Source organism: Oncorhynchus clarkii, chromosome 13 (genome assembly GCF_045791955.1).
Source record: "Oncorhynchus clarkii lewisi isolate Uvic-CL-2024 chromosome 13, UVic_Ocla_1.0, whole genome shotgun sequence".
Classification (NCBI taxonomy): Eukaryota; Metazoa; Chordata; class Actinopteri; order Salmoniformes; family Salmonidae; genus Oncorhynchus; species Oncorhynchus clarkii.
The window spans coordinates 11,453,371-11,481,361 of NC_092159.1; the positions used below are offsets into that span (position 1 = coordinate 11,453,371).

General features: G+C 42.6%; 1 protein-coding gene across 2 annotated transcripts; it reads right to left on the bottom strand.

Moving 5' to 3' along the window:
• On the bottom strand, positions 1-25,192 carry LOC139424374 (TGF-beta activated kinase 1/MAP3K7 binding protein 1). 2 transcript variants are annotated; one of them, XM_071176126.1, is made up of 13 exons: positions 25,061-25,192; positions 24,340-24,470; positions 20,317-20,470; positions 20,073-20,159; positions 19,646-19,784; positions 14,558-14,674; positions 13,739-13,850; positions 8,247-8,391; positions 7,764-7,977; positions 4,563-4,728; positions 1,807-1,896; positions 1,000-1,694; positions 6-501 (listed from the first exon to the last, which is right to left on the bottom strand). In XM_071176126.1, the coding sequence occupies exons 1-12, from the start codon at positions 25,091-25,093 to the stop codon at positions 1,547-1,549; spliced, it is 1,536 nt and encodes a 511-aa protein (XP_071032227.1). In that variant the 5' UTR covers positions 25,094-25,192; the 3' UTR covers positions 6-501; positions 1,000-1,546. The 2 variants fall into 2 exon arrangements, with proteins under 2 accessions (XP_071032228.1, XP_071032227.1); XM_071176127.1 differs by lacking the exon at positions 4,563-4,728 and having other exon boundaries at positions 1-501.
• Positions 25,193-27,991: the final 2,799 nt, after the last annotated feature.

The following is a 27,991-nucleotide window of genomic DNA, read 5'->3' on the forward strand; positions in this document are numbered from 1 at the left end:
TGAAGAGGCAGGTAGAGTAGGAGGGAGTGGGGTGGAAAGAGAGAGTGAAGAGGCAGGTAGAGTAGGAGGGAGTGGGGTGGAGAGAGAGAGTGAAGAGGCAGGTAGAGTAGGAGGGAGTGGGGTGGAAAGAGAAAGAGAGAGTGAAGAGGCAGGTAGAGTAGGAGGGAGTGGGGTGGAGAGAGAGTGAAGAGGCAGGTAGAGTAGGAGGGAGTGGGGTGGAGAGAGAGATCAACGGAGAGCTACAGTAACAAGAGACAGCTGAGATGAGTCCCTTCACTTGTCAGCTCATTACAGTGTCACCTGCACTGATAACCCCACATCATTCATCCCCCTCTCCTCCTTCCCTTGTTCACAGACAGACTGATAACCCCACATCATTCATCCCCCTCTCCTCCTTCCCTTGTTCACAGACAGACTGATAACCCCACATCATTCATCCCCCTCTCCTCCTTCCCTTGTTCACAGACAGACTGATAACCCCACATCATTCATCCCCCTCTCCTCCTTCCCTTGTTCACAGACAGACTGATAACCCCACATCATTCATCTCCCTCTCCTTCTTCCCTTGTTCACAGACAGACTGATAACCCCACATCATTCATCCCCCTTCCCACCTCCCTCCCTTGTTCACAGACAGACTGATAACCCAACATCATTCATCCCCCTCTCCTCCTTCCCTTGTTCACAGATTGATAACCCCACATAATTCATCCCCCCTCTTCTCCTTCCCTTGTTCAGACAGACTGATAATCCCACATCATTCATCCCCCTCTCCTCCTTCCCTTGTTCACAGACAGACTGATAACCCCACATCATTCATCCCACCTCCCTCCCTTGTTCACAGACAGACTGATAACCCCACATCATTCAACCCCCTTCCCACCTCCCTCCATTGTTCACAGACAGACTGATAACCCCACATCATTCATCCCCCTTCCCACCTCCCTCCCTTGTTCACAGACAGACTGATAACCCAACATCATTCATCCCCCTTCCCACCTCCCTCCCTTGTTCACAGACAGACTGATAACCCAACATCATTCATCCCCCTTCCCACCTCCCTCCCTTGTTTACAGACAGACAAAGAGCAGGTGACAGGAGTTAAACGCCAGCCAACATACACTCACTGACTGTGTGTTGGGGGTGAATTCAGTCCATTCAGGTAGATCTGGGGCCGTATCAAGCATTTCAGAGTAAGAGCAATGACCTAGGATCAGGTCACCCCTGTCCATATAATCTTATTCATTGTTATCTAAAGCAAAAACTGATGCTAGATCAGCCTTCCTTCCTGCATACCTGTCGTCCACCCGACCCATCAATAACATTACCTTTAGGTGTGTAATAAACACGTTATCAGCTGTAGGAAAAGGAATAGTCGTGATAAAGTAAAAAAATAGAAATCCGTTTCTGCCTAAGGATGCCTTATCAGCTCGAAATCTCCACAACACCACCAAAATCCATCACACAACCCCTCCAATACATTCCTATACCTCCCTCCTTCAAGAGCAGTATTCACTCTCTTCAGCCCAAATCTTGTCCCCCTCCATCACTGAGGCCCCAGCCCAGCTGAGGCCCCCTGTGTCCCCAGGAAGTCTCCGTGGTCCGACCCCCACAGCCGGTAGAACTGGGTGAAGTCAACATAGGGAGGCACCCGCCCGGTCTCGTCTGGCTGCACCGCCTGGCTGCCACGCTGTCTGGAGAGAGTCCCATACAGTAGATATTTCAGTGAACATAATCTTCCTAGAAACAGAATAGAAACCATCCCGCCTGGGATTTTTCCCTTCTCTAACCCGCCGAGCTACCCACCTGAAGAGGCTGCCTCCGTCTCCTGAAGAAGAGCTGGAGCTCTGGGTGGTCTGGTTATTGGTGGAATGGAGCGTGGTGGTGGGACTCTGGCTGCGAGGTGGGCGAGGGGGGAGAGGGGGAAGAGAGGGAAGAGGGGATAGACAGAGCTCATTTATGGACTGGAGGATGTCAAGGGAGGAACGGCGGACGGCGCTGGGTAGAAGAAGCGTGCTAGAGGTGACGAAGGAAGTGAGGAGAAAGAGATGAGGGAGGGAGGGAGGGAGGGAGGGAGGGAGGGAGGGAGGGAGGGAGGGAGGGAGGGAGGGAGGGAGGGAGGGAGGGAGGGAGGGAGGGGAAAGAGATGGATGGATGGAGGGATGAAGGGATGGATGGAGGGATGGATGGAGGGATGGAGGGAGGGAGGGAGGGAGGGAGGGAGGGAGGGAGGGAGGGAGGGAGGGAGGGAGGGAGGGAGGGAGGGAGGGAGGGAGGGAGGGAGGGAGGGAGGGAGGGAGGGAGGGAGGGAGGGAGGGGAAGAGCAAAAGAAAGGGGGAAAATAATAGACAGATGGAGGATGGGAAAGCGAGGGAGCAGAAGGAGGAGATTCAGAGAAGGAAAATAAATAAGGAATGAAGGAGAGAAGACAGCAAAGTAAAGAATGGTAGGAGGAATGAACCAATCAATGACTCAGAACAGGGGCCATGCACATGCCTCTTAGAACACAATAACAAGAAGCCAACGTGTGGTCTTAGCTCGGGACAACAATTACACTACGGTGTATCTGAAATGACAACTAACAAACCCAAATGAAAATCTAAAATGAACTGGCTATGAAACCATCGTCTACACTTGTTGGAGTACGGCCAAGAACACAAGGTCATCCACGCCTGCAGAAGGCGTCCAAATCAAGCCAGGGAGGAAGTGTGCGTTTAGCTTGGTGGATGTGTGTATGCGTTCGGGCTGGGCGATATATCGAGAATACAGTATAATGGTATGGATCCACATACCGGTATGAATTTTAACAATACACTAACTACACTGCTCAAAAAAATAAAGGGAACACTTAAACAACACAATGCAACTCCAAGTCAATCACACTTCTGTGAAATCAAACTGTCCACTTAGGAAGCAACACTGATGGACAATACATTTCACATGCTGTTGTGCAAATGGAATTGACAATAGGTGGAAATTATAGGCATTTAGAGACACCCTCAATAAAGGAGTGGTTCTGCAGGTGGTAACCACAGACCACTTCTCAGTTCCTATGCTTCCTGGCTGATGTTTTGGTCACTTTTGAATGCTGGCGGTGCTTTCACTCTAGTGGTAGCATGAGACGGAGTCTACAACCCACACAAGTGGCTCAGGTAGTGCAGCTCATCCAGGATGGCACATTAATACTGAGATGAGGCAAGAAGGTTTGCTGTGTCTGTTAGCGTAGTGTCCAGAGCATGGAGGCGCTACCAGGAGACAGGCCAGTACATCAGGAGACGTGGAGGAGGCCGTAGGAGGGCAACAACACAGCAGCAGGACCGCTGCCTCCGCCTTTGTACAAGGAGGAACAGGAGGAGCACTACCAGAGCCCTGCAAAATGACCTCCAGCAGGCCACAAATGTGCATGTGTCTGCTCAAACAGTCAGAAACAGACTCCATGTGGGTGGTATGAGGGCCCGACGTCCACAGGTGGGGGTTGTGCTTACAGCCCAACACCGTGCAGGACGTTTGGCATTTGCCAGAGAACACCAAGATTGGCAAATTCGCCACTGGCGCCCTGTGCTCTTCACAGATTTGTTTGGCATGGTTCAGTCATGGTGTGGGGTAGCATTTCTTTGGGGGCTGCACAGCCCTCCATGTGCTCGTCAGAGGTAGCCTGACTGCCATTAGGTACCGAGATGAGATCCTCAGACCCCTTGTGAGACCATATGCTGGTGTGGTTGGCCCTGGGTTCCTCCTAATGCAGGAAGGCATTGATGTTATGGACTGGCCCGCCCGTTCCCCAGACCTGAATCCAATTGAGCACATCTGGGACATCATGTCTCGCTCCATCCACCAACGCTACGTTGCACCAGTCTGTCCAGGAGTTGGCGGATGCTTTAGTCCAGGTCTGGGAGGAGATCCCTCAGGAGACCATCCGCCACCTCATCAGGAGCATGCCCAGGCGTTGTAGGGAGGTCATACAGGCACGTGGAGGCCACACACACTACTGAACCTCATTTTGACTTGTTTTAAGGACATTACATCAAAGTTGGATCAGCCTGTAGTGTGGTTTTCCACTTTAATTTTGAGTGTGACTCCAAATCCAGACCTCCATGGGTTGATAAATTTGATTTCCATTGATAAGTTGTGTGATTTTGTTGTCAGCACATTCAACTATGTAAAGAAAAAAGTATTTAATAATAAAATTTAATTCATTCAGATCTAGGATGTGTTATTTTAGTGTTCCCTTTATTTTTTTGAGCAGTGTGTATTCTGAGACAGTGCTCCATATTGGACCACCTCTCTGTCAGTCGTGTCCTAGTGGGTATACAACCATCAGAACGGAGCCCCTTCAAATCACTTTCATTTCATCTGTCACACAAATGACACAAATATTGTGATATGATGTGTTGGCCATATCACCCATCTCTAGTGTGTGTGTCAGCATGCCTGCATTTGTATCCTCTTCCAGGGAAAGAAAGTGGTGTTAGTCCCGTTGGTAAGTGTGTGTGTTATTGGCTCGGTGTGTGCGCGCTTTGGGTGAGTTGCTATGGATACATGGCATATATCATATATATTACCCAGGTGTGTGTGTGGGTGTGCCCTCCTCCAGAGTGGAGGCTGTGTTGGTCCCGTTGGTGAGGGTACCCCCTTGAGAGGGCATGACCAGGGAGAGGGTGACGCTGGTCTTACTGGTGCTGCTGGGGCAGTTGGAGTAGGGCACCGACACTGGGTAGATACGACCACCTAGAGGAGAGACAGAGTTCATCTAGTATTATAGTAGTAATATAGTGCTGCTGGGGCAGTTGGAGTAGGATACAGACACTGGGTAGATACGACCACCTAGAGGAGAGACAGAGTTCATCTAGTATTATAGTAGTAATATAGTGCTGCTGGGGCAGTTGGAGTAGGATACAGACACTGGGTAGATACGACCACCTAGAGGAGAGACAGAGTTCATCTAGTATTATAGTAGTAATATAGTGCTGCTGGGGCAGTTGGAGTAGGATACAGACACTGGGTAGATACGACCACCTAGAGGAGAGACAGAGTTCATCTAGTATTATAGTAGTAATATAGTGCTGCTGGGGCAGTTGGAGTAGGATACAGACACTGGGTAGATACGACCACCTAGAGGAGAGACAGAGTTCATCTAGTATTATAGTAGTAATATAGTGCTGCTGGGGCAGTTGGAGTAGGATACAGACACTGGGTAGATACGACCACCTAGAGGAGAGAGAGTTCATCTAGTATTATAGTAGTAATATAGTGCTGCTGGGGCAGTTGGAGTAGGATACAGACACTGGGTAGATACGACCACCTAGAAACCTAGTAAAACACAAGTAATAGGGGTTAGCTGAATTAGATGAAGAATTCAAGCTTTCCTGTTCATTTGGTATTGAGGTCTGCCTGCAGATGATCAGTAATGCATCAGAAGACTGTTTGAATGTATGAGAATCATTTTTATAGAATATGAACTGAGGTTTAACTCAGACCCTCATTGGCCAGGTTCAAGCTCTACACGGAAGGCTCTGGCCTCTGTGTATCAGGCAGAGACGTCTAACTCACCATTGTGATCTCTACAGCAGAGGTCAACCGATTAAATCGGAATGGCCGATTATTTAGGGCCGATTTCAAGTTTTGGACACCGATTTGGCCGATTTTTTAAATTTATTTATATATATATTTTTTGTACACCTTTATTTAACTAGGCAAGTCAGTTAAGAACACGTTATTTTCAATGATGGTCTAGGAACGGTGGGTTAACTGCTTTGTTCAGGGGCAGAACGACAGATTTTCACCTTGTCAGCTCGGGGGATTCAATCTTGCAACCTAACAGATAACTAGTCCAACGCTCTAACCACCTGCCTCTCATTGCACTCCTTGAGGAGCCTGCCTGTTACGCGAATGCAGTAAGAAGCCAAGGTAAGTTGCTAGCTAGCATTAAACTTATCTTATAAAAAACAATCAATCAATCATAATCACTAGTTAACTACACATGGTTGATGATATTACTAGTTTATCTAGCGTGTTGCATATAATCGATGCGGTGCGTATTCACGGAAAAAGGACTGTCGTTGCTCCAACGTGAACCTAACCATAAACATCAATGCTTTTCTTAAAATCAATACACAGAAGTATATATTTTTAAACCTGCATATTTAGCTAAAAGAAATCCAGGTTAGCAGGCAATATTAACCAGGTGAAATTGTGTCACTTCTCTTGCGTTCATTGCATGCAGAGTCAGTGTATATGCGATAATAATAAACATTTTGTTTTCAAGATGATAGTTTCCGGATTCGACCATATTAATGACCAAAGGCTCGTATTTCTGTGTGTTATTATGTTATAATTAAGTCTATGATTTGATATTTGATAGAGCATTCTGACTGAGTGATGGTAGACAGCAGCAGACTCGAAAGCATTCATTCAAACAGCACTTTTGTGCGTTTTGCCAGCAGCTCTTCACTGTGCTTCAAGCATTAAGTTGTTTATGACTTCAAGCCTATCAACTCCCGAGATTAGGCTGGTGTAACCGATGTGAAATGGCTAGCTAGTTAGCGGGGTGAGCGCTAATAGCGTTTCAAACATCACTCGCTCTGAGACTTGGAGTGGTTGTTCCCCTTGCTCTGCAAGGGCCGCGGCTTTTGTGGAGCGATGGGTAACGCTGCTTCGAGGGTGGCTGTTGTCGATGTGTTCCTTGTTCGAGCGAGGAGAGGGACGGAAGCTATACTGTTACACTGGCAATACTAAAGTGCCTATAAGAACATCCAATAGTCAAAGGTATATGGAATACAAATGGAAGAGAGAAATAGTCCTATAAATACTATATTAACTACAACCTAAAATCTCTTAACTTGGAATATTGAAGTCTCATGTTAAAAGGAACCACCAGCTTTCATATGTTCTCATGTTCTGAGCAAGGAACTGAAACGTTAGCTTTCTTACATAGCACATATTGCACTTTTACTTTCTCCAACACTTTGTTCTTGCATTATTTAAACCAAATTGAACATGTTTCATTATTTACTTGAGGCTAAATTGATTTTTATTGATGTATTATATTAAGTTAAAACAAGTGTTCATTCAGTATTGTTGTAATTGTCATTATTACAAATAAATAAAATAAAAAAATCGTCAGATTAATTGGTATCTGCTTTTTTTGGTCCTCCAATAATCGGTATTGGCGTTGAAAATCATAAAATTGGTCGACCTCTAGTCTACAGTGCTGTCAGGTGGACATCAGTAGCAACACGCAGGCTCAAACCCTGGTCTTATTCAGAAGACCATTTAAAGAACACTGCCATGTTATATATCCTCTCTTCTAACATGAAATGAGAACACATACAAGCTCCGATCTCAATCTTGTTTTATGCTAATAGTCCCTTTCATTACTCAGCCCCTGATCTTGAATTCCCTCCGGGCCAACCTAAAACACCAGGACCTGGTGTCTGGAGGAGTTCAAAGGTTAATTAGATGAACAGGTTGTTGAGACATGTAGCTGTTTCTAGTTGTCACCCCATGTCACTAGTTTGCATTGCCTTATGTAAGGAAGCCTGTTGTTTTACACCACACAAGCCAGCACACACAGTTTGGGTGTCTCCCCCACCTACCCTGTGTGGGTGTGTCTCCCACACCTACCCTGTGTGGGTGTGTCTCCTCCACCTACCCTGTGTGGGTGTGTCTCTCCCACCTACCCTGTGTGGGTGTGTCTCCCCCACCTACCCTGTGTGGGTGTGTCTCCCCCACCTACCCTGTGTGGGTGTGTCTCCCCCACCTACCCTGTGTGGGTGTGAGCGCGCCGTCGGCCAGCGTGTAGTTGAGTGTGCGTATCAGCAGCGTCATGTCTTCGTGACGGGAGCAGTGGGACGCTCTCTGGCGTCCGCTGGCGTAGACATCGTGGTGTAGCCGCTTGACCCGCTCCACCACCGACTGGGCCACGGCCTCTAGGCTTCCCTGTTGGGCTAGTTCTGCTGCTACCATCGCTACCATCTCCTAGAGGAGGGGGAGGACAGAGGGGAAAACGATGCAACGTTTCATCTCATGGGGAAATCAACTGAAATCAGTAGGGAGAGAGAGGGAAGGAGGAGAGGTAGAGAGGGGTAGATGATGTTGGAGTTGGGAAGAGGAGAGTAAGAGGTGGTGGTGAACTATGACGATTGGGAAAGACCAGCACCGTCCTCCTTGGAACAAGGTCTTTATCAAAGAAGCTTGTTGTGAATGTAATTGGTTAAGAGGTTCATTGGATAAGTGAATGCACCCACCTGATTGGCCTGTTCAGGTCCGTGGGCGGACTCCAGGGCTTTGATGAGCCCCTCTGACATCAGCAACAGGAATCCCGTCACGCCCTCTAACGATTGGCTGGCCTGGATCTCCGGCTCTGCTATGATCGGCTTGTTCTTGGCGGCGCTGATGGTCGTGGGCGGGGCATGGAGGAAAATGAAGACGACGGACAGGTCGAAGGAGGAGTGTGAGAGCGAGTGAAAGAGAAGAGAAAGGAAAGGAGAAAAGAGAGGGATGAGATAGAGGTAATCGATAAGAGGAAATGCAGCAAAACGTTGTTTCCAACCTACAATACAATCTAAAGTGGATCCTACAGCTATTGTATGCAGTAAACATGTGCCTATGAGTTATAGTGTTCGCACTGAGGCGGTGTGCCCTAGTAGGAAGTCCACTGTGTGCAGCTCACCTGCACTAACATACAGAACATGAGCATGTCTACTTCTGCTAAGCAATGAAAACAATCAAGCATCCCAGAGAAGTGCGCAAAATAGCCCACATGAAACAAGGTTCCTGAAATCAATCATTTGCTAGCAACAGGTGACCTTCATATTCGGACAATTTCTGAATCTCACTTAGATAATACCTTTGATGCTATAGTGGCAGGAACACATGGTTATAACATCTACAGAAAATACAGAAATGCCAAAGGTGGAGGTGTGGCTGTTTATAATCAGAACCAGATTCCTGTAAAACTTTGAGAGGATCTCATGTTAAATACTGTTGAAGTAATATGGCTACAGGTTCATCTGCCTCACCTAAAGCCCATTCTGGTGGGAAGCTGCTATAGACCACTAAGTGCTAACAGTCCGTTTCTGGATAACGTTTTGAAATGCTTGTTAATGTTTGAGATAAACGGAGAGGTATATTTTGACGGGCTTTGATCACACTGCTCACTCAAGAGAAAGCTTCAAACTGTAACTAGCGCCTGCAACCTGGTTCAGGTTATCAGTCAACCTACCAGGGTAGTTACAAACAGCACAGGAATTCAATCACCAACATGTACTGACCACATCTTTACTAATGCTGCAGAAATGTGCTTAAGGGGCAGCATCCAGATCCATCGGATGTAGTGATCACAATAGTAGCCATATCTAGGAAAACCAAAGTTCGGAAGCATGGACCTAATATAGTGTATAAGAGGTCATACAATAAGATTTGCAGCGATTCCAATGTTGATGATGTAAAGAATATTTGTTGGTCTGTGGTGTGTAATGAGGAGCAACCAGACGCTGCACTTGACACATTTAGGAAATGACTCATTCCAGTTGCTAATAAGCAGCAGCCATTAAGAAAATGACTGTATAAACTGTTAAAACCCTGTGGACTGATGAGGAATGAAAAAAATGGATGGTTGAGTTGGATGAGGCAAAAGGAATGTCAAATAAGTCTGGCTGCACAACCGATTGGCAAACGTTCTGCAAATTGAGAAATCATGTGACTAAACTGAATAAAAATAAACTACACTATGAAACAAAGATAAATTATATAAAGAACGATAGTAAAAAGCTTTGGAGCACCTTAAGTGACATTTTGGGCAAAAATTGAATCAAAACCCACTGATATTGCCACTGATATAGATTTTTTTTCAATGGCAAGATTAGCAAACTTAGGCATGATATGCCAGTAACAAATGCTGACATTACACATCCAAGTATAACAACTGATCAAATTATGAAAAACAAGATTTGTAATTTTGAATTCCGTAAAGTGAGTGTGGAAGAGGTGAAAAATGATTGTTGTCTATCAACGATGACAAGACACCGGGGTCTGACAACTTGGATGGAAAATGACTGAGGATAATAGCGGATGATATTGCCACTCCTATTTGCCATCTCCTATAAACCCCCTTTACTGGCTCAAAGAGCCGACCAATCAGCCTGTTACCAACCTTAGTAAACTTCTGGAAAAAATGGTGTTTGACCAGATACAAAGCTATTTTACTGTAAACAAACTGACAACAGACTTTCAGCATGCTTACAGGGGGAAACATTCAACAAGCACAGCACTAACACAAATGACTGATGAATGGCTGAGAGAAATGGATAAAAAGATTGTGGTAGCTGTTTTGTTAGACTTGTGGCTTTTGACATTATCGATCATATTCTGCTGATGGAAAAACATATCTGTTATGGCTTCATACCCCCTGTCTACCTGTCTAACAGAACACAGAGGGTGTTCTTTAATGGAAGCCTCTCCAACACGATCCAGGTAGAATCAGGGATTCAGCTGTCTGAATGACTCAATACTATTGACGTCAGCTACTACAGAGAGTGAAATCACTGCAACACTTAATGAAGAGCTGTGGTTTGTTTCAGAACGGGTGGCAAGGAATAAGTCAGCCCTAAATATTTTAAAAACTAAAAGCATTGTATGTGGGACAAATTATTCACTAAAACAATAAACCTCAACTAAATCATGTAATAAATTATGTGGCAAGTTGAGGTGACTAAACTGCTTGGAGTAACACTGGGTTGTAAACTGTCATGGTCAAAACATGTTGATACAACAGTAGCTAAGATGGGGAGAAGTCTGTCCATAATAAAGCGCTGGTCTGCCTTCTTAACAACACTATCAACAAGGCAGGTCCTACAGACTCTAGTATTGTCACACCTGGACTACTGTTCAGTAGTGTTGTCAGGTCCTACAGACGCTAGTTTTGTCACACCTGGACTACTGTTCAGTCGTGTTGTCAGGTCCTACAGACTCTAGTTTTGTCACACCTGGACTACTGTTCAGTAGTGTTGTCAGGTCCTACAGACTCTAGTTTTGTCACACCTGGACTACTGTTCAGTAGTGTTGTCAGGTCCTACAGACGCTAGTTTTGTCACACCTGGACTACTGTTCAGTCGTGTTGTCAGGTCCTACAGACTCTAGTTTTGTCACACCTGGACTACTGTTCAGTAGTGTTGTCAGGTGCCACAAAGAGGGACCTGGGAAAATGACAATTGTCTCAGAACAGGGCAGCACGGCTGGCCCTTAAAAGTACACAGAGAGCTAACATTAATGATATGCATGTCAATCTCTCATGGAGAGTGGAGGAGAGTCTGACTTCATCACTACTTGTTTTTGTAAGAAGTGTTGACGTGCTGAACGTACCGAGGTGTCTGTATAAAATACTGGCACAGAGCTCAGACACCCAGCATACCCCACAAGACAAGTCACCAGAGGTCTCTTCACATTCCTCAATAACAGACTATGGGAGGCACAGAGTACTACATAGAGTCATGAGTACATGGAACTCTATTCCACATCAGGTTACTGATGCAGTAGAATCAGATTTCAAAAACAGATAAAAATACACCTTATGGAACAGCTGGAACTGTGAAGAGACACACACACAGGCACAGACACACATACACATGATAAGACACACTCTACACACACGTACACAGGATGTTGTATTGTAGAGATGTGATAGTAGAGTAGTGGCCTGAGGGAACACACTTAATGTGCCGTGAAAAGTGTTATGAAATGTAATGTCATGTAATATTTTAAACTATATACAGTGGTGAAAACAAGTATTTGATACACTGCCGATTTTGCAGGTTTTCCTACTTACAAAGCATGTAGAGGTCTGTAATTTTTTTTTATCATAGGTACACATCAACTGTGAGAGACGGAATCTAAAACAAAAATCCAGAAAATTACATTGTATGATTTTTAAGTAAGTAATTTGCATTTTATTGCATGACATAAGTATTTGATACATCAGAAAAGCATAACTTAATATTTGGTACAGAAACCTTTGTTTGCAATTACAGAGATCATACGTTTCCTGTAGTTCTTGACCAGGTTTGCACACACTGCAGCAGGGATTTTGGCCCACTCCTCCATACAGACCTTCCCCAGATCCTTCAGGTTTCGGGGCTGTTGCTGGGCAATACGGACTTTCAGCTCCCTCCAAAGATTTTCTATTGGGTTCAGGTATGGAGACTGGCTAGGCCACTCCAGGACCTTGAGATGCTTCTTACGGAGCCACTCCTTAGTTGCCCTGGCTGTGTGTTTCGAGTCGTTGTCATGCTGGAAGACCCAGCCACGACCCATCTTCAATGCTCTTACTGAGGGAAGGAGGTTGTTGGCCAAGATCTCGCGATATATGGCCCCATCCATCTTCCCCTCAATACAGTCGTCCTGTCCCCTTTGCAGAAAATCATCCCCAAAGAATGATGTTTCCACCTCCATGCTTCACGGTTGGGATGGTGTTCTTGGGGTTGTACTCATCCTTCTTCCTCCAAACACAGCGAGTGGAGTTTAGACCACAAAGCTCTATTTTTGTCTCATCAGACCACATGACCTTCTCCCATTCCTCCTCTGGATCATCCAGATGGTCATTGGCAAACTTCAGACGGGCATGGACATGCGCTGACTTGAGCAGGGGGACCTTGCGTGCACTGCAGGATTTTAATCCATGACGGCGTAGTGTGTTACTAATGGTTTTCTTTGAGACTGTGGTCCCAGCTCACTTCAGGTCATTGACCAGGTCCTGCCGTGTGGTTATGGGCTGATCCCTCACCTTCCTCATGATCATTGATGCCCCACGAGGTGAGATCTTGCATGGAGCCCAGACCGAGGGTGATTGACCGTCATCTTGAACTTCTTCCATTTTCTAATAATTGCGCCAACAGTTGTTGCCTTCTCACCAAGCTGCTTGCCTATTGTCCTATAGCCCATCCCAGCCTTGTGCAGGTCTACAATGTCCTTACACAGCTCTCTGATCTTGGCCATTGTGGAGAGGTTGTAGTCTGTTTGATTGAGTGTGTGGACAGGTGTCTTTTATACAGGTAACGAGTTCAAACAGGTGCAGTTAATACAGGTAATGAGTGGAGAACAGGGGGGCTTCTTAAAGAAAAACTAACAGGTCTGTGAGAGCAGGAATTCTTACTGGTTGGTAGGTGATCAAATACTTATGTCATGCAATAAAATGCAAATTAATTACATAAAAATCATACAATGTGATTTTCTGGATTTTTGTTTTAGATTCCGTCTCTCACAGTTGAAGTGTACCTATGATAAAAATTACAGACCTCTACATGCTTTGTAAGTAGGAAAACCTGCAAAATCAGCAATGTATCAAATACTTGTTCTCCCCACTGTAACACATATGTATATATATATATATAAATATATAAATAACTGCATTAATGTTGCTGGACCCCAGAAGAGTAGCTGCTGCCTTGGCAGGAACTGATGGGGATCCTTAATGAATACAAATACAAAAGTGGAGCGTTTTTCCACTTGAAATGTCTTGTACTCAGTCTACCTACCGCTATGTAGCACTGAAGAAATCCAATTGGAAACTCAATTAAGTGCATTTTTCTGTGGATAAGTTGAATCCTATTCAAAGATCCAGCCTTATATTCATCCGTTTGGCTCGGCTACAGAGGACAGCAGGAAATTGGACTTCTGAGCCTGTGTGTGGGTGTGTGTGTATAAATGGATGTACATGCGCTAGTGTGTGTGTGTGCACCCCTACCTCAACAGATCTATATCTGTGTAGTTATATTTAACCCTGTAGTCTCCAATCCTCCTGGTGCTGCTCTGACCAGCTATCAGAGCCGCCTGACGAAGACCAGACACATCAAGACCTAGGGGATGGAGGAGAGGATGAGGGGTAAAGTGGGATGAGGTGGAGAAGAGGAGACAGGTGGAGAGGTGAAGGGGAGTAGAGGATGTGACAGGGGGAAAGACAGGGTGGGAGGAGGGGATGAGGTGGAGAAGAGGAGACAGGAGGAGAGGTGAAGGGGAGTAGAGGATGTGACAGGGGGAAAGACAGGGTGGGAGGAGGGGATGAGGTGGAGAAGAGGAGACAGGAGGAGAGGTGAAGGGGAGTAGAGGATGTGACAGGGGGAAAGACAGGGTGGGAGGAGGGGATGAGGTGGAGAAGAGGAGACAGGGGGAGAGGTGAAGGGGAGTGAACGAGGAGGGAACAAGGAAACAGCAAGAAAGGGAAGAGGAGGGCAGACGTAAAGGACGAATGAAGGAGAGATGGGAGAGATAGGTGGCGGTGATGAAAGTAAGAGAGGAAGGGGAGGAGAATAGAGGGGAGGGGGAAGGAGAAGAGGTCACCTTCAACCAGGGTGTGCGTTTTCCAATGAATTGACCCCATTCCATTTTAAAGGCAGACTCAGCAGTATGACGTAGGTGCACAAAGTAAACAGCCTAGTGGGTCAATTTCCAGAACAACTAAGAGCGTTGAAGCGCAAGGCTCAACTTCTCCCGTAGCTACGCTGTAACAGCGTGAAGTGAACCCATGCACAGACTCTGTGTGTGTGTGTGTGTGCGCGAGACTCACCCAGCCCAGCCAGTCTCTGGAGCTCGTCCTCGTTCTCTGTGGTGTGAGGTCGTCCAATCTGGATCACCTGGTTCTGACCGTCGCTGGTTGACTTACACAGCAGGGCCCGGTTGGTACCTGGACCACAACACAACCATTAGGCCACAATACAAACACAACCCGTTGTTAAGATATCCTTCTCCTCTTATAGGACTTACACAGCAGGGCCTGGTTGGAACCTGGACCACAACACAACCATTAGGCCACAATACAAACACAACCTGTTGGTAAGATATCCTTCTCCTCTTATAGGACCTATACAGCAGGGCCTGGTTGATACCTGGACCACAACACAACTACCCATATGAATGAAATCCAGTAAGAGAGTTTTGTTGGTACCGGGACCAGAAACAGAACATAATCTAGTATTGTATAATAATAGCATTTCATTTTATTGATTGGTACATTCATCAATTAAAAGGCTGACCCAGACATCCTCATCACTCAGATCCCTGACTGAAACCAGTCTGAAACAGTTACTGTAATGGAGACCTCGCTGATTACTTCATTCATTAAATGGCTGGAATTCTCTCTCTCACACACACAAAAGTTCCAAAGTTGTAATGATGTGCAAATAGTTAACCCTAATTGCTGCTGTAAGTCAATCTGGATAAGAGTATCTGCTAAATTACATTTAAAAAAAGAAAATAATAATTAACAAATTAAATGGTTGGAATTTTCTATTAATTGGTCTTTCTGGTTTTAAGACCAGTTGATTACAATCAAATAACCTGTCCATAAATAAATCAAATGACCTGTCCATAAATAAATCAAATGACCTGTCCATAAATAAATCAAATAACCTGTCCATAAATAAATCAAATGACCTGTCCATAAATAAATCAAATGACCTGTCCATAAATAAATCAAATGACCTGTCCATAAATAAATCAAATAACCTGTCCATAAATAAACCTGTCCATAAATAAATCAAATAACCTGTCCATAAATAAATCAAATGACCTGTCCATAAATAAATCAAATGACCTGTCCATAAATAAATCAAATGACCTGTCCATAAATAAATCAAATAACCTGTCCATAAATAAATCAAATAACCTGTCCATAAATAAATCAAATGACCTGTCCATAAATAAATCAAATGACCTGTCCATAAATAAATCAAATAACCTGTCCATAAATAAATCAAATAACCTGTCCATAAATAAATCAAATGACCTGTCCATAAATAAATCAAATGACCTGTCCATAAATAAATCAAATAACCTGTCCATAAATAAATCAAATAACCTGTCCATAAATAAATCAAATAACCTGTCCATAAATAAATCAAATAACCTGTCCATAAATAAATCTGTCCATAAATAAATCTGTCCATAAATAAATCAAACAACCTGTCCATAAATAAATCAAATAACCTGTCCATAAATAAATCAAATAACCTGTCCATAAATAAATCAAATAACCTGTCCATAAATAAATCAAATGACCTGTCCATAAATAAATCAAATGACCTGTCCATAAATAAACCTGTCCATAAATAAATCAAATAACCTGTCCATAAATAAATCAAATAACCTGTCCATAAATAAATCAAATAACCTGTCCATAAATAAATCAAATAACCTGTCCATAAATAAATCAACTAACCTGTCCATAAATAAATCAAATAACCTGTCCATAAATAAATCAAATGACCTGTCCATAAATAAACCTGTCCATAAATAAATCAAATAACCTGTCCATAAATAAATCAAATAACCTGTCCATAAATAAACCAAATGACCTGTCCATAAATAAACCTGTCCATAAATAAATCAAATAACCTGTCCATAAATAAATCAAATGACCTGTCCATAAATAAATCAAATGACCTGTCCATAAATAAACCTGTCCATAAATAAATCAAATAACCTGTCCATAAATAAATCAAATAACCTGTCCATAAATAAATCAAATAACCTGTCCATAAATAAATCAAATAACCTGTCCATAAATAAATCAAATGACCTGTCCATAAATAAATCAAATAACCTGTCCATAAATAAACCTGTCCATAAATAAACCTGTCCATAAATAAATCAAACAACCTGTCCATAAATAAATCAAACAACCTGTCCATAAATAAATCAAACAACCTGTCCATAAATAAATCAAATAACCTGTCCATAAATAAATCAAATAACCTGTCCATAAATAAATCAAATAACCTGTCCATAAATAAACCTGTCCATAAATAAATCAAATGACCTGTCCATAAATAAATCAAATGACCTGTCCATAAATAAATCAAATGACCTGTCCATAAATAAACCTGTCCATAAATAAATCAAATAACCTGTCCATAAATAAATCAAATAACCTGTCCATAAATAAATCAAATAACCTGTCCATAAATAAACCTGTCCATAAATAAACCTGTCCATAAATAAATCAAATAACCTGTCCATAAATAAATCAAATAACCTGTCCATAAATAAACCTGTCCATAAATAAATCAAATAACCTGTCCATAAATAAATCAAATAACCTGTCCATAAATAAATCAAATAACCTGTCCATAAATAAACCTGTCCATAAATAAATCAAATGACCTGTCCATAAATAAATCAAATAACCTGTCCATAAATAAATCAAATGACCTGTCCATAAATAAATCAAATAACCTGTCCATAAATAAATCTGTCCATAAATAAATCTGTCCATAAATAAATCTGTCCATAAATAAATCTGTCCATAAATAAATCAAATAACCTGTCCATAAATAAATCTGTCCATAAATAAATCTGTCCATAAATAAATCTGTCCATAAATAAATCTGTCCATAAATAAATCAAACAACCTGTCCATAAATAAATCAAATAACCTGTCCATAAATAAATCAAATGACCTGTCCATAAATAAATCAAATAACCTGTCCATAAATAAATCAAATGACCTGTCCATAAATAAACCTGTCCATAAATAAATCAAATGACCTGTCCATAAATAAATCAAATAACCTGTCCATAAATAAATCAAATAACCTGTCCATAAATAAATCAAATAACCTGTCCATAAATAAATCAAATAACCTGTCCATAAATAAATCAAATAACCTGTCCATAAATAAATCAAATGACCTGTCCATAAATAAATCAAATAACCTGTCCATAAATAAATCAAATAACCTGTCCATAAATAAATCAAATGACCTGTCCATAAATAAACCTGTCCATAAATAAATCAAATAACCTGTCCATAAATAAATCAAATAACCTGTCCATAAATAAACCAAATGACCTGTCCATAAATAAACCTGTCCATAAATAAATCAAATAACCTGTCCATAAATAAATCAAATAACCTGTCCATAAATAAACCTGTCCATAAATAAATCAAATGACCTGTCCATAAATAAATCAAATGACCTGTCCATAAATAAATCAAATGACCTGTCCATAAATAAATCAAATGACCTGTCCATAAATAAATCAAATAACCTGTCCATAAATAAATCAAATGACCTGTCCATAAATAAATCAAATGACCTGTCCATAAATAAACCTGTCCATAAATAAATCAAATAACCTGTCCATAAATAAATCAAATAACCTGTCCATAAATAAACCAAATGACCTGTCCATAAATAAATCAAATAACCTGTCCATAAATAAACCAAATGACCTGTCCATAAATAAATCAAATAACCTGTCCATAAATAAATCAAATAACCTGTCCATAAATAAATCAAATGACCTGTCCATAAATAAATCAAATGACCTGTCCATAAATAAATCAAATGACCTGTCCATAAATAAACCTGTCCATAAATAAACCTGTCCATAAATAAATCAAATAACCTGTCCATAAATAAACCTGTCCATAAATAAATCAAATGACCTGTCCATAAATAAATCAGATAACCTGTCCATAAATAAATCAAATAACCTGTCCATGCTGGTGGGTAATAGCTTGGTTAGCATAATTGTAGAGGAGACATTGTTTACGTCTTGTGTTCCTGACCGTGACATTGCAACAACTTCCACACCCCTTCACATCTCAGCAGAAATAAAACATAACAAGCCCATAGGAGACACACACACACACACAGAGTATGGAATGAGTCAGGTGACTCCACAGCTGGAAACACTTTTCTCCCTTAAAGGTTCCGTTTCATTTCCAAGGTCACCTCTCCACTTTGACCGTGACCTGTACATAGCTGGTGAGGTAGACTGAACAGCCTCCTTTTCCTCCTCTCCACCACTCCTCCGCAATGAACAACCTTTCGTTTTTTCTCCCCCTATAAAATAAATCATTTTCTGCCCTTATTCCGACACTTGAAAACCCCAAGTGTCTTTTCCCCTTCATTCCTCCCCCTTCTTTCTTAGTCTTTTATTTGGCCCCCAAATCCCCATTTGAGACGGGCAGAGAGGCGGCTAACCATGGAGGGGGAAAAAGGACCCCAAATGGCCAGTTGACACCAAATCGTAGCTTTAAAGATCCTTTACAATTATGGAGGACTTAAATCACCAGTGGAGTTTATTTTCTATGAACCAATGACTGACACACACACGTCTGGATGGAATAGTCAGACAGATGGTATAAGGCCTATTGGACCAATGAGAAATGATTATGAAAATAGGTCTGGTTGTTATATCAACCCACGGTGAAATCCCCAGGGAATGTGTGTGTTCATTTCAGAAATCTCTTTCTGGCTTTCGGCTAGAATTCTAATTTCCTACCAGAGTGGTCTGGCTTTTAGATTTTTCTCAAATAATATATTTAAATGTTTTTCCTCTCTCTGCCTTCGGGGGGTCACACAGACAGATGTTGACGAAGAAACGAGTTACAGGCCAGAAAGGATGGAACAAGGCCTGTTGACGTTCTGAATATCATTTCTAACAGCCGTTTTGATTCAGAGAAGTAAATGGCATTGTAACGTGTGTGTGTAAAAGATCAGTGAGGACATAAAAAGCCCTAAGAGGTGTAATTGTGTTTGTATGTTTACATGGCTGTGGTCGTGTTAGTGCAAGGCTGTGCTCCTGCATGTGAGCTTCCTCTGTGTGTGTGTGTGTGTGTGTGTGTGTGTGGAACAACAGTACGTACCCACGTTGGCGATGTAGAGCTTGTTGTTGTGTATCAGAGCCACAACAGCGGTAGCTCCACCAGACACTTCCTGCTCCAGGTCCTTCAGCCTCTCAGAAAGCTTCTGACTCTGGGGGGAGAGCTGGTGGAACGATACTCCCTGGTGGAAGGGGGAGGGAGATGTAGGGGAGGGAGGGAGAGGTGGGGAGGGAGGGAGGGAGAGGTGGGGAGGGAGGGAGGGAGAGGGAGGCAAAAAAAGAAGAAGATGATGGTAATAGGAGAGAGGAGATTAAGAGATTTAAGAATGTTAGTTAAGGTCGATTAAATGGCTAATGAGACTATATTGATTCCCAATGACTACATTCTAATGTGAATTAAAACTGTGGTTGCCATGGAAATCTAAGTAGGGAAATTTAACACGCTATGAGTGACAGAGTGCCATGCTTACCTCAGGTAGTTGGGATATAATAGTAGCCTTCTCTGCAAGAGCGTCACCGATTGTCTCAAAGTAACTCTTCTCTACAACGTCGAAGGCCTTAGGATAAAACAACAGAATCAATGGTATAAACATTCAAATAGCATTTCTTATGATATGATGCTTCTCCGAATGCGTTCTACCTAGAGCAGACAGGATTGCAGGCAGACACACTGATTCAAAGACATAACAGTCGATATCTCTCTCACACACACACCTGTGAGAGAATTCTGCGGACATCAGAGTCAGTGTGTGTAGACTTGAGCTGTCCCAGAAGCAGTTCTGCTGTCAGACACTGAGAGACGAAGCTGGACACTCTGCTCCCATCAAACCCATTAAACACTCCATACAGGAAACAGCCTTCCTCACCTCTGATTGGACAGAAAGAAACAACTTTGTCTGAGTGGTCAAAACAAGAACTCCTCTTATGTTTGATTGGTCTGTTGCGAGACACTGGTCAAGTTTGTTTTGCATGGCCCGGATCCCCCTTGTGGGTAGAGTTGGATTATTTTAGACCATTCCATAGGTACTAAGGAGAACTCTCCACCCACGGGGGCACCGGGCCATGCAACAACAAACTCACCCATTGAGACACAAAGCTAGACACTGCTCCCATCGAACCCTGTACAGGAAACAGCCATCCTCACCTCTGATTGGACAGAAGACAACTCGTTATGTCTGATTGGTCAATATTCCTAGAACTCTGCACAGATCACCAGCCTTGGTAAGTGTGAGTATGGAAGCTACATACGGGTGTGGGTAATACAGCAGGGCTCTCTCTTCTTTGGCCCACAACCCCACCATGTAAAACGTGATGTAATCACCATGGCCAATGTTAACTTTTTTAATTGGGGCTATGCCAGTCTATTACAAATCACACTGACAGTACTTTTGACAGTATATCAATATGAAGGAAGAATGGTTTGAAATAAGGCTGGGACAAAACCAGTATTGCGATATTGTTTCCATGGCAAAAATGTAAAAAACAAAGCAGTATTAACTCTGGTTCTTCAAAAACCTTCTGTATGTAAAATATTGCGGGCAATAGTTTGGAAAATAAATGCATGTGACTCTGGATGACAAAATAATGTTTGTTTCCAACATAAGGGCTGTTTTCCTAAAGAAGTTAAATCCGCTTCATGTTTTATTGACTTGCCATGATACTAAAGCCCGGCCCTAGTTTGAGGGGACTGAAATGCATCAGAAAGGTATTGGGAAGTTCAGAAGCTCATCAAGCAATACTTTTGAATGATCTTCTGTGTAGAAAGATTTTATTTTTTATTTCACCAGGTAGGCTAGTTGAGAACAAGTTCTCATTTACAACTGTGACCTGGCCAAGATAAAGCAAAGCAGTGCGACTCAAACAATAACACAGAGTTACACATGGAATAAACAAGCGTTCAGTCAATAACACAATAGGAAAAAAAGGAAGTCTATATAGAGGGTGTGCAAATGGCATGAGGTGGTAAGGAAATAAATAGGCCATAGTAGCGATGTAATTACAATTTAGTAAATAAACACTGCAGTGATAGTTGAGCAGATGGTGATGTGCGAGGAGAAATGAATACTGGTGTGCAAAAGAGCAGAAAAGTAAATAAAAACAATATGGGGATGAGGTAGGTAGATTGGATGGGCTATTTACAGATGGGCTATGTACAGATGCAGCGATCGGTTAGCTGCTCAGATAGCTGATGTTTAAAGTTAGTGTGGGAAATAAGTCTCCAGCTTCAGCGATTTTTGCAATTCGTTCCAGTCATTGGCAGCAGAGAACTGGTAGGAAAGGCGCCCAAAGGAGGTGTTGGCTTTGGGGATGACCAGTGAGATATACCTGCTGGAGCACGTGCTATGGGTGGGTGTAGGCCTAGTTCCACCCCCCCGAGTCTGATGTAGTGTGTGGTCTTGTCCAATCTGTTCTACTGAGGCTTGTAGAGGGAAACAGCAGACACATACGTGTTTCTGAGCATCTCATCTTTCAGTAATGGGGTCATAAAGCGTTCAAAAGATAGAGATACAATTGTAGGAAGAAAATAAAAACCACTCTGTTTATTACAATTCAATTCAAGGGCTTTATTGGCATGGGAAACATATGTTTACATTGCCAAAGCAAGTGAAATAGATAATAAACAATACAAAATGACATGCCCTGTAAAAATAAAATAAACTCAAATTCACTAAACTTACAAATATATATATATATACACACACACACACTGCTCAAAAAAATAAAGGGAACACTTAAACACAATGTAACTCCAAGTCAATCACACTTCTGTGAAATCAAACTGTCCACTTAGGAAGCAACACTGATTGACAAATTTCACATGCTGTTGTGCAAATGGAATAGACAACAGGTGGAAATTATAGGCAATTAGCAAGACACCCCCAATAAAGGAGTGGTTCTGCAGGTGGTGACCACAGACCACTTCTCAGTTCCTATGCTTCCTGGCTGATGTTTTGGTCACTTTTGAATGCTGGCGGTGCTTTCACTCTAGTGGTAGCATGAGACGGAGTCTACAACCCACACAAGTGGCTCAGGTAGTGCAGCTCATCCAGGATGGCATATCAATGCGAGCTATGGCAAGAAGGTTTGCTGTGTCTGTCAGCATAGTGTCCAGAGCATGGAGGCGCTACCAGGAGACAGGCCAGTACATCAGGAGACGTGGAGGAGGCCGTAGGAGGGCAACAACCCAGCAGCAGGACCGCTACCTCCGCCTTTGTGCAAGGAGGAGCACTGCCAGAGCCCTGCAAAATGACCTCCAGCAGACCACAAATGTGCATGTGTCTGCTCAAACTGTCAGAAACAGACTGTATGAGGGCCCGACGTCCACAGGTGGGGGTTGTGCTTACAGCCCAACACCGTGCAGGACGTTTGGCATTTGCCAGAGAACACCAAGATTGGCAAATTCGCCACTGGCGCCCTGTGCTCTTCGCAGATTAAGGCAGGTTCACACTGAGCACACGTAACAGAGTCTGGAGATGCCGTGGAGAACGTTCTGCTGCCTGCAACATCCTCCAGCTTGACCGGTTTGGCGGTGGGTCAGTCATGGTGCGGGGTGGCATTTCTTTGGGGGGCCACACAGCCCTCCATGTGCTCGCCAGAGGTAGCCTGACTGCCATTAGGTACCGAGATGAGATCCTCAGACCCCTTGAGACCATATGCTGGTGCTGTTGGCCCTGGGTTCCTCCTAATGCAAGACAATGCTAGCCCTCATGTGGCTGGAGTGTGTCAGCAGTTCCTGCAAGAGGAAGGCATTGATGCTATGGACTGGCCCACCCGTTCCCCAGACCTGAATCCAATTGAGCACATCTGGGACATCATGTCTCGCTCCATCCACCAACGCCACTTTGCACCACAGACTGTCCAGGAGTTGGCGGATGCTCTAGTCCAGGTCTGGGAGGAGATCCCTCAGGAGAACATCCGCCACCTCATCAGGAGCATGCCCAGGCGTTGTAGGGAGGTCATACAGGCATGTGGAGGCCACACACACTACTGAACCTCATTTTGACTTGTTTTAAGGACATTACATCAAAGTTGGATCAGCCTGTAGTGTGGTTTTCCACTTTAATTTTGAGTGTGACTCCAAATCCAGACCTCCATGGGTTGATAAATTTGATTTCCATTGATAATTTGTGTGATTTTGTTGTCAGCACATTCAACTATGTAAAGAAAAAAGTATTTAATAAGAATATTTCATTCATTCAGATCTAGGATGTGTTATTTTAGTGTTCCCTTTATTTTTTTGAGCAGTGTGTGTGTGTGTGTGTATATGTTGTATTTTCAATTGTGTTTGTTCTTCACTGGTTGCCCTTTTCTTGTGGCAACAGGTCACACATTTTGCTGCTGTGATGGCACACTGTGGAATCTCAATAGATATGGGCTTTATCAAACTTGGATTTAATCTCTAATTCTTTGAGGGTCTGTGTAATCTAACAACCGCATCTAGTGGCTAACAGAGGTTACTGACGTAAACCCGATTCTATGAACCAAGCAATTGAGGGGTGTTATCTAACAACCCCATTTCCAAAATCAGTCAGCACCCCTTGTTTGGGCAATGCTGGTATACAGGGACATATCAATGGCTCCAGTAGCATTTTCAGACCAAACTATGCTGCCTTGAATGTGTTTTTTGTTATATGGTTCTTTCCAGCATGGTTCCCGTACCTATAGTGGATATGTAACCAGGCCAGGGCAGCTGTGTTTGGCCTTGAAGTGTGAATCAGGCACAGGTGTCTTAGTTACCTGAACCTGAAGTGTCCGTCCTCGTTGGGGTGGCTCTGGGTGTCCTTTCCATCGGGTCCGTAGGTACAGTTGGGGGCTGTTCCCACCCCGCACATCTGACACAGGGGCAGGTCATCTGTCCAGCTCTGATGCTACCAGGGTGGAGTTTGAAGAATGACATTAGCTATTGTGTTAGTCATAGCGATCGTACTTTTGTAGCCTAATTCTATGGTTTTAGTGTTCAGAGTTTTCTGACAACCATTGAAATTGTCCTGCTTAATTGTCTCCTCAGACTTCTGCTTCCGTTAGGCTTTGACGACCGTAGAAACTACAATATTCACATAGAAACTTAGGCTCTAAGTGTAATATTAAGTTAGTGTTTTCAGAAAATATCCCGTTCTTCACTACCATTGGCTAGCTACTGTAGATAGAACCAATTATTTGGATAAAACTGAACTGACCCGTGGCTAAGAAAATCTATCCTTAAATAGTAACTAGATAAATACATATAAATTGCCAAGTGAAGAACACAAACTTAGTTAGCTAGCTGACTAAGCTAGCAATGTTTTTAGCCACGCTAGGCTAGCGGCGGATGTTGCTGTTTGCGGCACAGGGCCCGTGAAGTAGTTGTTTCAATTGTCCTTTGGAGAGCTAGATTACTTTATTCAAACCACAAAATGTGACTGGAGTTTTTTTGAACAATAAACACGTCTACAAAAGGGAGAAATCGTTTTTGTCTTACGCTTTGCATCATTTGCCGACGCTGAGACGCCATCTTTGATGGAACTCTGTGGACAACTTTGATGCATTCATGGGCGTCAACCTTGCGCAGCGATTGCGCATTGGCACACGTTGATTTTCACGTCTCGTTGATTTTCACGTCAAAATGTGCATGAAAAGCAGTAAAGGAAGATATCTGAACTTCAATCAATCAAGTTTCGCCTTCATACCTGAGCTTCTTCTCATTACTCTTTCTTCTCGTGACTCTTGAGTAATCCAAACGGAGAGCGACCATTCAAATATACTTTATCAACTAAAGACTGTTTGCTACAGTAAAACAAGTTTGCTTTTAATTTCCTTTATTATAGCGCCATCATGTTGACATGTGTTGTATAACACTTCGAGGGTCGAGAAAGAGGATGGAACATTTATTAGTTAGTCATATGTGCTTGCTGAACAACTTTAGAAATCCGACATATTATTATTTTCTTTCTGGCACATGTAGCTGGCACATGTAGCGACAAAACTGTAAAAGCTACCAATACCAAAACAACTTTGAAATGTGCAGGCTCACTGTCCTCAGTGTTTGGTGAAAATGTCAGCTGTTTAATCGTGATACATTTTCAATACTATTAGTACAAAACTCACAGTTGTAATACTTGCCTTATGTTCAGAACCTTTCATTGTGCATTCATTGGCTTCATCTTTCACTATCTAAGTCATGCATGCAAAATCAACGTTTGTTATGAAATATTTGCTTTAATCACAAATACAATATATACTATTCAGCAGACAGTCATGCGTGCATCCCAGGACTCAAACCCACTATCCTGGTACTACAAGTACCATGCTTTACCAACGGAGCTACAAAGGATAAGGACAACCTCCACTATTATTGGCACCCTTGATAAAGATTAGCAAAAAATACATAAAAATGCAAATACCCAGATATATTTGAAGTGCAAAAACATTTGAAAATTATATTATTTTATTCTAAAACAATATACTAGAACATATATATTTGGCCCAACAGGCAATCAGCAAGCAGTTCTCTTGCCTTCAGGGAGCCATGGAAGTGAATAGAAAGGTGAATCTTCACACAGGTGCAATGTTTTGTATAAACCGATGTATATATCGATATCGTATCGAACAAATGCAACTGATATCAATTTAGATTGTCCATATCGGTGCCCATCACTCTAAAAAAGACAGACAGAGCGTCAGTTTAGCCACTAATTTCGGTTTATGGTGTGTGCTTGCTGTTTGCCTTGCTCAATCGTTTGTATTTATCTTCAAAGGATTGCTACAGTACACTTTTATCTCTGTACCTAGATATTGCCATTCACAACTATTGTCAATTGTCATGTAGGCTAGCTTTATTAATCTCTGTACCTAGACAATGACATTCACAACTATTGTTTAGATTTATTAAATTAAACTATAGGATACTACTGTACATATGATCATTTTTGTTCTATTCAACTCTATTCAATTGTACAGTGCTATTCAATTCTGCAGTTCTATTCAATTCTACAGTGCTAATCAATTCTACAGTGCTAATCAATTCTACATTTCTATTCAATTCTGCAGTTCTTTTCAATTCTACAGTTCTATTTAACTCCATAGACTCAGTCGGTATTGAATAGGACGTTACGGCCCGCCCGCCTTGGCGGAAAACAACCCTTGGTCATCTTGGTTATCCCATTGGCTCACAGCAAAAACGTCACCTTTTTCAAATGCAATTTTCTTTCAAATGCCTTGACTGACATCTCTTTGAAACGCCTATGTAAAGCAACGTGGATGCAGTGATGAGTGTTGCAGTAAAATCTTCTAAAGCAAATTTGGTGATACAAGAAGCAACTCAAAAAACTGAAATTGCATCAATGATATACATCTCCCGTTTGGCATGTCTCTTGTGATGTGGTTCACAGCAGCACTGAAGGAAAGGATGAGTGGACTTGAAAATGGCGTCAGAGTTTTGAATGACTCTTAACCCCTTTTTTTTCATGCTGGTTGAAGACCTAGCTAGCCATTAACTAGCTAACACCAGACACAAATGAAAGGGGAACCATACACTGAGTATACAAAACTTTAGGAACACCTGCTCTTTCCATGACATAGACTGACCAGGTGAATCCAGGTGACAGCTATGAGTCCTTACTGATGTCACCTGTTAAATCCATTTCAATCAGTGTAGATGAAGGGAAAGAGACAGGTTTTAAGCCTTGAGACCATTGAGACATGGATTGTATATGGGTTCCATGCAGAAGGAGAATGGGCAAGACAAAATATTTAAGTCCCTTGATAAAAATAAATAAATAAATGGAATCAAATCAAATTTTATTGGTCACATATATCGGTCGAAAGTTTTAGAACACCTAGTCATTCAAGGGTTTTTCTTTATAAAAAAAAATAGAGCAGTTGTTGGCTGCTTTTCCTTCACACTGCGGTCCGACTCATCCCAAACTATGGTTGAGGTCGGGGGATTGTGGAGGCCAGGTCATCTGATGCAGCACTCCGTCACTCTCATTCTTGGTAAAATAATCCTTACACGAGCCAGGAGGTGTGTTGGGTCATTGGTCTGTTGAAAAACAAATGACAGTCCCACTAAGCCCAAACCAGATGGGATGACGTATCGCTGCAGAATGCTGTGGTAGCCATGCTGGTTAAGTGTGCCTTGAATTCGAAATAAATCACAGGCAGTGTCACCAGCAAAGCACCCCCACACCATAACACCTCCTCCTCCATGCTTTACGGTGAGAAATACACATGCGGAGTTCATCCCTTCACCCACACTGCGTCTTCACCCACACGGCGGTTGGACTCCAATTTAGACTCCAGACCAAAGGACAAATTTCCAACGGTCTAATGTCCATTGTTCGTGTTTCTTGGCCTTAGCAAGTCTCTTCTTATTATTGGTGTCCTTTAGTAGTGGTTTCTTTGCAGAAATTCG